The sequence below is a fragment of the Nelumbo lutea genome, chromosome 5 (assembly GCF_056320005.1).
Source record: "Nelumbo lutea isolate HS-2025 chromosome 5, American lotus-T2T, whole genome shotgun sequence".
Taxonomy (NCBI): Eukaryota; Viridiplantae; Streptophyta; class Magnoliopsida; order Proteales; family Nelumbonaceae; genus Nelumbo; species Nelumbo lutea.
Window position 1 is genome coordinate 45325257 of NC_142688.1, and position 9643 is coordinate 45334899.

A 9643-nucleotide genomic window follows, 5' to 3' on the forward strand; every position below is an offset into this window, starting at 1 on the left:
TGGCCCGTTCTGATAAAAATAATAAAAAATGGTCAAAATCATTTAAACGGTTAACTGCTTGAGTCAGCTGTTTGCTGATCAAAATCAATGGTTTTTGAAGAAATTCCGGTTTTGGGGAAAACCGAAACCGGTCACCTGACCAGTTCCCGGTTTTACTGGTCAGATCCGATTTTGAAAACCATGAACTCGATAGTAATATATTTGTATTAGATTGCTATCTCCTAATTGGGTCGAGACTTCAAAGTTGATAAGCATTAAATGATCTTTGATTTGAGCGGCTTGGGAGCGGCAAATATGTAGAGTGTAAAACAGTTCATATAAATTGCAAAATTGGGTTAGTTTTGCAATGAGGAATTTACCTTCTTACCAAATAGACTTTTAGCTGTAATGGGTGCAGACATGAATTCCAATAATGATTATACATTTTTTTATTAAAAGCCCACTTGAATGCAAATTTAATTCATAAATGTAATGTTGTCAAAAACAGGCAAAAGTGAAACAGAGTGCAAATTTACGCTGAACCAGAATTTACACTCCATTTGCATTGTTTCCAAATGCAGCCTTAGGCTCAGTTTGGAAGGAGTACAAATACAAATATGTAAAGTGCAAAACCTTGTATTTTGATGTATTTGTACTGTATTCATACTCCTTCCAAACTGAGGCTTAGGAATCCATTATAATAACAATGTCCCGAATTCTGACAGTGGAGAAATCTGCTTCAGTGAGATGTGAATGTGTGCTTTCCGGTTTCTTTAACCCTTTATACTTGCAAAATAAATGTGTAATTTGGTCGCTTGATATGGTTTGATAAAAAATACAACCTCAAACGGTGAGATGGTCTTACAATGTTAGTAAGAAGTTGCTTAATACTAATGTTGTTTGTCAAGGATGTAGAAAGTTAGAAACAAGTAATGCAAATAGGGGGGATCTTATTTGGCAATCGCATTGTAGCAAGAGTCAGATTAAAAAGATGGAAAAGGTAGATGTTAGTGTTTAGTATACCACAAATAACTAAGAAAGGAAAATATGAACCATGACTAATTCAGAGCGTTGATTTGGATAAATCCTGTGCTAGAAACTGGTTAGTGGTTACTTCCAATGGAAAGACAAAAGATAATCTGAAAATGAGGTGGCTAAATTACAGATTTGTTACTCTTAGACAAAGGTAAATTTGGATGTTTCAGAATTAAAATGGTAATGGTTTTATCTGAGGAGAGGTTTCTCTTTGAGCCAAAATTTCTCGGAAATTCCCCTTCACTTAACAAAGGATGCCAAGTTCCTAACTTTCTCTGGAATTCACCTTCACTTGAACTTGCCCCGACTTTTGGATACCTCTTTCAGAGACCCCCTTGTCAGACATTCTGTTAGAAAATGATCAGCGTTTGCAAGATTACAACGACACCCTCCATTCAACTTTATCTCTTTGAACCAAATTCCGCCAATTGGTTCACCCATTCCCACAAACTGAACTAGAGGAGATAGAAACCAAGGGCATTCTCATCATACAAAATTAGTTAATAGGGTAACCTGGTTGGTCAGGGTTAGTTTCGTCATTAAGATATAACTATAGTGCATGTGGACTACTTCAGTTATGGTCATTAATATTGATTTGGCACAATGTATAGATGTTAAAAACAAAAGTATCTAACAGGAGGTGCTGGAGGGTACATAGAAGTCATGGGAATTTTAAGAGAATGTTAGAAAACTGAAGGATAGTTTCTGATATAACTCAAATCCTAGTGAAGTCTGATGCATTGAACCACTTAAATGTACATTTTAGGGGTATGTTCAGAATAGTAAAAGGGATAAAGGAATGGAGTTGTCTACAGACAGATATGACTTCAAATGCAATAATAATTCAACAGTAGTGGATAAGGTTAACAGAATGATTGACATCCTTGAACTGAAAAATATTTATTCACATATTCCACACCAATGTATTAATTACAACAGTAACTTATGTAGGATCATTAAAGGATATAAAGAATTAATGGATGGATACTATTTAAACGTTTGAAATCTTAGATGCTGATCTCAACTTCTGCTTTAAATAGAATTGCTTCAGCTAGTCATCACCATGAAGTAGAAGGTTGTGAAACACTGAAAGCCATTAGCATCTACAGAACCAGCAAAAACCTGAAAGGATTAAAGGTGATAAAATGTAGTTAGTATAAACCATTAGCATCTGGGAAACATTCATGGATGAATAAAATCAAAAGAAGTTGTGCACTGTCATACAAGAAATGACATCCAAATGCCCTGTGGTTGAGAGAGAGTTCAGGACAGACCTCCACCACAATGTTATTAATTTACCAGGAAAATAAGACCACAATATTACAATTTAGCTTCTGGTATAATGAATAAAGAAGCCTACCCCATATAGTTTGGACAAGGCTTTGTTAAATTTGACTTCACTATATATGGAAGCAAGAATTTGATATCACATTACTGTTATAGTTCAGGTGTTCATAGGAGAAGAGGAAGTCCAAAACTAATATATAAAGGATGGGAACTTGATAACTATATCAAGACAATGGTTGAAACACTTAGGCTGAGTATGTTTATCCCTTATTGAAAGCGTTACATCAAGAAATAAGTCCTAAATATCTGATAAATGAATGAATATGAACCATCATGGCTCCAAGTCTTGGTAGGCATTGATTAATAAAAATATTCGTTCAATATCACCTCCTAGATAGGTCATCTTTGAAAGAATTTTATGGGATGATGAAAAAGCATATAAGGAAAACCTTTTATGCCTACCACCCCGCCTTTATATTGTTTAATGTAGGAGATCTTCCTGATAGAATTCCTGAAGATCGTTCTATTTTTCTTATTTTTCTATGGGTTTTCCATTCAGATGTACTGCAGTTGAATCTATTGAGAATTTGGTGTGGCAATATTTGCTTTAATTGATAACTTGATGCTTTTAAATGAACCAAGTTTTGACAGGATGGATGGGGCAGTCACTGTTGTAAATTACAAGGGGACTACACCATGATGTTTTTGGATGAACCCTGGAAGTGATGATGATTGCATTTCTCTCATTCCAGACCTTGGGGTATGAAAAATGGAAAGGAATGTGAGTGGGAAAATACCATCAAGAATATAAATACATGCCATAGATGGCACTGCTTTGCTCAATCAATTTCTTACTACAGTCGTGGCATCCTAGACCATTGGTGGGTCCATCATTTCCTTATCCACTTGAAGATCATTCATACAACAGGGCAATGACAATGCAAGCCTAATAGGTGTGGTGCTGATAGTTCAACATCCAATGTAGGACCCATTCATCTATGCATTACTGCATAGTGCAGGCCTTTAATTGGTGGATCATTGATTTGATATTGAAACACAAGGTATCATAAATTCTTTTGATTGCTTTTCCTATTCTGATGCTGAAAAAAAACATAGAAACTGTTGAATGTCTATGAGCTTCATTAGGCAGATCCCTCCTGTTAGATTGGATAGACTCTTTAGTCAATCTTTCCTAAGGAGCACTAAGAGAAGAGGCAGAATATTTTTTTTCTGATAAATAAGAAGAGGCAGAATATTGTGGTGATGCAGAAGGGCAGTGGTAGTTTGGACAATTTGGGAGGAGAGGAACACATGAATCTTCGAGGAAAAAGAGAAGAATAAGGAGGCAATTATTGAGATTGTTAATCCAAGGGTAGCAGTAGCACACTGGGTGAAGACCATGTAGCTATTTTCAGATTTTACAGTTGAAGACTTCTTCAGAAATTGGAGTTCAATTGCTGGCTCATCGTCTAGGAAGCAAAGAATCCATGAGGTTTGGTCACCTCCAGATAGAGGATGGATGAAATTAAACTTTGATGGAAGTAGTTTGGGAAATCTGGGACACTCGGCAATTGGATGAGTGATTCAGGATGGGGGGGGGGGGGGGGAACATATGTGGATTGTTTTTGAGGCCAATTGGACAAGGTGATTCAGTTACGGCAGAGTTAATGACTGCTGTTTCTGGGCTACAAAATGTTAGGGAAATGGGAATCACAAGGTTAATTGTGGAAGGGTATTCAAAAATAATAATTGGGTGGCTGAGGAAAGGAAAGGGGGTGATTTGGCAATAAAGTAATGATTTCAGGCGGTTGAAGATGTTGTCAATGGCTCACAACATTCAATTTAGATGGGTAAGAAGGTTCGCTAATGGATTGGCTGATGGATTAGCTAAGCAAGGAATGCATCAAAATCACTTGTATTGGGCTCAATTATAATGCGATGGAGGGATTCTTTTGGTGTAAAGAGTGCTCAGATTTAACAACTTCTTGCTGTAACATTTATCTTAATTAGTTTTAATAAAATTTTCTTTATTGTAGATAAAAAAAATGTCTATGAGCTTCATTTGGGCATTGTGTGAGTGCTGTATTGGTTCCCATTGGAACCAAGACAACTCGGACTTGGTAAGTAATGTTAGGTTGTAATTGATGTGTAATTTAATGTGGAAAGAAATGAAAATGCTATAACTTTCACAACTTGGGTGTAGGGGTGTCAACGGTATTCAAAAATCCGATTTCGAATTCGATATTCGACATAATCGAATCGAATTCGGATAATTCGAATATCTAATCGGTCGAATTCGAATATCCTATTCTTATCGAATAGTTAATTGGATTCGAATTCGGATATGACCTGATTCGATTCGATAAATATCTGAATTCGACCGATTATTTAATTCTTATATAATATATAAAATATTTTATATAATTTATATATAATAATTAAGTTATATAAATAATTTATATATTTATATACTTTATATCAATAAAATATTTATTTTATATATTTATTAATTATCTAAAATAATTAATTAATCGAATCGAATATTCGAATATTTAATCGGATTCGAATTCGGATATTAATTTTCAATATCCGTCAGATATCGGATCGAATTCCAATATCGGATTTTCTAATCGGATTCGAATTCAGAAATTGCCTGATCCGATTCGAATTCGATCCATTTACACTCCTACTTGAGTGAAGCTAGTAGCCTGCCAAACTACAGTCTACCCAAGAAAAGATATGTCCCTTGTGGAAGAATAAAACCTGTGAAATGAAAAAAGAAAAAAAAATGCAAGTAGGTAAACCTTGCATTGAACACTTCTGAAAATACAATATTCAACACACAAATTGAGAAAAAGAAGATATATTACCAGAAAGAAGAAGGAAACATCCATAACCTATCTTGATATTTGCACATATAAGATTTAGACAAGGGAAAAGAGATATGAAGAAGCACTGAAAACATTCAGCGAGGAAAATGACACTACAATATATCATTCACATGTTATGTATCAATATCTTTCACAGGTGCCACCTCAAATTAGTCACACTTACCTGTCTAAGAAACAGTTCAGTCCTAACATGGACATAAATTGCTTTTAGTGCAAGCAGCAACATATACAAGTCTAGAGAAGAAACCAAGAACGCCACCAGGAGTGTGCTGGAAACAGGTAGATGGAACTCAGAGAATTCAGCCTTAACAGCATAATAAATGTAGATTTCATCTAAAACAAAACAAGAGAGGAAGACCACACACCTACCAGAGAAATCCTATAATAAAGTCATCCATGAAGGGAAAATGTAAAGAAAATGTACAGGATCTTACAAACTGACATTAGATAATAGGTTCTATCAATAAACTTTTATATGTCTTTTCCCAACATCTTGAATATTTTTACTTATACAGAACATTGACCTATCATCAACAGAGTGGCCCTCACTAGTGTTACCAATTACAAAATGGGTGTCAAGATCACTATAGGTCGCCTTTGTTGGTTAGTGGCCAGAGGCCCTCGATTGGAATGAAGCTTTAGCCATGTCAGTAGAGAACCTTCTTGGCATGGTCAAAGGTTTGGCTAGGTAGTTGAGAAATTCTGGCTTAAAATCCTACCTAGTTGGACACTTGTCCATTGATCCAGCGGGCTGAACAGGTCCAAGTGAAGTTTACTAACTGCTCTCCATAATCTGAGGGAACTCTCTAACTTAAAAACCTAAATGGGTATATATAAGCCCCTCCTCAGAATGGCATAGTGCGATATGCGAGAACCAGCAAAGTTGCAGGGCCAAGTGTATTATCAGATTACACTCCTGGTTGATCCACAGTTCTTTAGTCTTGTACTAGGAACAGGCCAAGTGTATTAGCCACTAGATCAGAATACAGTATTGTTTGCAGGGCCAACAGTCTTTACAGGTATCCTTTGCAGGGTCTTTCAGCCTTCTTAATAAAGTCATTTGTCATTTTTAGAATTGTGGTGTTAAGCCAGTATTAAAAATTATCTGTGACAATGCTGCAAGTAGGGACCATTACTTGGAGTAACAGTAAAATCTCAGGCTGGTAAGTGTAAGATTGCAGGTTCTAGTCTCAGGGCGGCCTCTTTATGTGAAAAATGCCAAAGGCTAGGACCATACCCAGTCTACTGACGCTACCTATCGCAAGACCCCAGATAGCCAGGACCAAACTTGGGTAATGGCCTTTTTATCACAATGCTGCAAGTGCTTCAGTTTACCTCTGAGATCATCTTAAGTAACACTTTTAAGTTTTCCTACCTCACTATTTTCTAGAAAAAAACAACCGTTGCACCCTGAAAACACTTTTAAGTTTTCCAACTGTTTATAAAATTCTATTAGCCAAATTAACAAGATCATCTTGATAACTATTTTTGGGTTCCATCCATCACAGTTGTTTTGCCTAGCAACCAACAGAACAAGTTACCTAATTCCATAAAGCATTGGGAAAGCAGAACACATTATAGCAAATTAAACTAGGTCTACTCTCCTTCGTAAGAAAAGGAATTTGTAAGTAGAAACGAACTGTAAACTCAATAAGTATGCATCAGAAAGCAATGCTAGGAGTGTCACTTTTGAAAAGATCAATTGCATATCCAGAGCTGAAATTCAGACTATAAACGAAAACCAGATTGCTACTGAAAAATCAAAGCATACAACTGAAAAAAAAATATATATGTGAAATTTGAAAGAGAATGATACTGGTGACTGGCTTGAAATTCAATTCATACCATTACGAGTAGCAGTGATGCTGTCATCCTGAGAGTGAATGTGTCGGTACCTCCCGTTAGCAGACAATCGAAAAGGCCATAAAGAGAACAATTGACTCCACCTCCACCAGCGGCGGTTACTGACATCCTCCCTTCGAGAATCCGCAACATCGTCAATACGAAGATCACTGTCAAAGGAAGCCTGCAGTTCATGGCGGCAAACTGGGCAAGAATTGTGAATTTGCAACCAGGGAACAATGCAGTCGCAGTGGTAAACATGCTTACACGTCATCTCCCTAACTTCCTCACCAATCTTAAACTCCTCCATACAAACTGGACAATGCGAATCACCCTTCAAATGGATCTCTGTGATTTTCACTCTCGGCATGGCATCAATGGCTGAAGCAGGTGCTGGAGGCGGACCTGGTCGGTCATTCTGGGTCAATTCCTCAATCAGTTCATTCAGCCCTGGTCCGACAAAGTAATCTCTGGGGCCAGCAGCCTGGGGCAACAGATTTTCCGGCGGGGACATCGTTCCGGTCGGACGAGGACGGTTAGTGGGTCGGACTATAATCCAACGTCTGGGCCGATCCCGAAGTTCAGCCTCCGGTTCCAAGCGAAATCTCCCATCGAAATCATGAACAGGCCGACGCATTGGGGGGTCAAGCATGAGAGACAGGGCTTCCAATAACCGGGCCTCAGGAGAGGAATCGAGACCAGAGAGGTCAAGAACAAACCGGGGCCTGGCCAAGTCGAGCTCATGGAGGAATTGGCCGAAACAACGGGGACAGAAAATCTCAGATGTGATGGAAGCGGCAACCCTGACTGTTCGCTGGCACTGGTAACACCAGTAAAGACGGTAGCTCCTGATGCCATTGACTCTTACACGAGGAGGGCTTACAGACATAATTGCTAGCTTACAAATTCAAACGGGGTTTTGATTTTTTCTTTTCTGGGTTTATGGGTTTGTGTTTGTTTGTGGAGAGAACGCAATGAAGAGAGATTAACAGAAAGAAGAGATACGTGTAAATCGGAAGGGAAGAGAGAAAAGAATGGCTTTTGGAGTTGCAGAAAGCGATTCTCTATTTCCCTCACTGATCTGCCTTGCCGCCTGGCCCTCCATCGTCGGTCTCCTCCAACCCAAAGGAAAGGATGAGTGAAGAACGATGCAAAGCCTTCTGAAAGTCCTTCTGGCTTCTGGTTTGATTTCTTCTGAAATTGAAAATCTTACCCGCGAAGAGAGGTTGGTATCTTTAAGGTCATGTGGGTCGGATTGCAGAAATCAAAATAACGCTGCTGTACTGAGAGTTGAGACCTTTTCTAAAAGAAAACCGGGTTACCGAGTCATTCCAATCCAACTCACAGAGGGTCAGAGGGTGCGAGTGCAACGCCATGGAAATTTGGATGGCGGGCCTGGTCCAAAATCCAAATAAAAGCTTCATTACCCTTTTATATATGTTGCCGGGCAGCCCATTCAAAATTTGACAAAAACCCAACCCGAGCCCAGCTGAGAGCTGTCCAAAGTTGCACCGCTACGAAGACTGTCCCCATCCATATTTTCTTACGACAAAAATGCCTAAAGAAAGCAGAAATGATCGACTAACATCTCTCTTAGCTATTGCTTGTTGCCTGACTCATTTTTCTTTCAAATTTTAACTTATTTTGTTTGATTGTGGTATAAATAAAATAAATTAACACATAAAAAGCAGAATAAAGTAAAATCTAAAACCAAATTAAATAATAATTTGCATTTTTTTATATTTACACTCCTATGCATTTGTATTAGTGAAAATAAATTTGCATTGCAACCAAACACAACCTAACTAACTATTATGCATTTCTTTTCTATCTTTTTTTATTTTTTTTCAATCTTCCACCATTTGGATTTGGAATGGCACCATATACCAATCTCCGTTGAGGATAAAAATTGTCCTCCATTCCTGACCCCGATAGGGACAAGTCCCTGTGGGAAATCTGAATCCCTAAAATTTTTTAACTATATTTTTTTAAAATATTTTTCTAAAAGAAATAAATTAATTAAAATATAAATAATATTTTAAATATATTTTGATATACATATATATATAACATAAATAATATTATATATAATAATATTCCCCAACCACCAAAACAATCCCCGTCCCCGACCCCATTGGATAAGGGAAGTCGGGTACCTAAAAATTGCCATCCCTAATTTAGATATCTAGAAACGTTACAAATTTTTTCTTTGTTGATATTTTTCTTGATTTTTTATAAGTTAAAATACCAATACCTAGATTTTTTTCATGATTTATCAACAAAGAAAAAATTTTCTAGTCTCAAATCATTTCTGTATTTTAGTTTCAGTTAGGAAAGGGTATAAATATGTACAATGCAAATAAATACAAGTCTTGTATTGTACATATTTGTATTTATACTCTTCCCAAGTTTGAAAGGAGTGTAAATACAAATATCTACGGTGCAAAGACTTGCATTTTATATTTTTAAACATGTATTTGCACTGTATGCATTTGTATTCTTCCCAAACTAAGACTCAGTTTAAAAGGAGTACAAATATAAATATGTAGAGTGCAAAATTTTGTATTTTGCATGTATTTGCACTCTAGGTATTTGTATTTATAGCTTAG

At 37.0% G+C, this 9643-nt stretch overlaps 1 protein-coding gene across 2 annotated transcripts; it reads right to left on the minus strand.

Annotated features, from left to right (window-relative positions):
- Nucleotides 1–1889: 1889 nt before the first annotated feature.
- LOC148852113 (E3 ubiquitin-protein ligase RZF1-like) lies at nt 1890–8436 on the minus strand. 2 transcript variants are annotated; one of them, XR_016098843.1, is made up of 3 exons: nt 7038–8436; nt 5356–5461; nt 1890–2136 (listed from the first exon to the last, which is right to left on the minus strand). XR_016098843.1 is itself a non-coding variant. In XM_088943111.1 (2 exons), exons 1-2 carry the CDS (start codon nt 7921–7923, stop codon nt 2111–2113), a joined length of 912 nt encoding a protein of 303 aa, XP_088799237.1. In that variant the 5' UTR covers nt 7924–8436; the 3' UTR covers nt 1890–2110. The 2 variants fall into 2 exon arrangements, 1 of the variants encoding a protein (XP_088799237.1); XM_088943111.1 differs by lacking the exon at nt 5356–5461.
- Between the last annotated feature and the right edge of the window lie 1207 nt (nt 8437–9643).

Bases quoted from the DNA above. Each gene is read 5' to 3' on its own strand.
- LOC148852113 (XM_088943111.1), bottom strand. From the start codon at position 7,923: ATGTCTGTAAGCCCTCCTCGTGTAAGAGTCAATGGCATCAGGAGCTAC. The intron at 2,137-7,037 runs GTATGAATTGAA...TAATCCTTTCAG, and splicing joins CATCACTGCTACTCGTAATG to GTTTTTGCTGGTTCTGTAGA.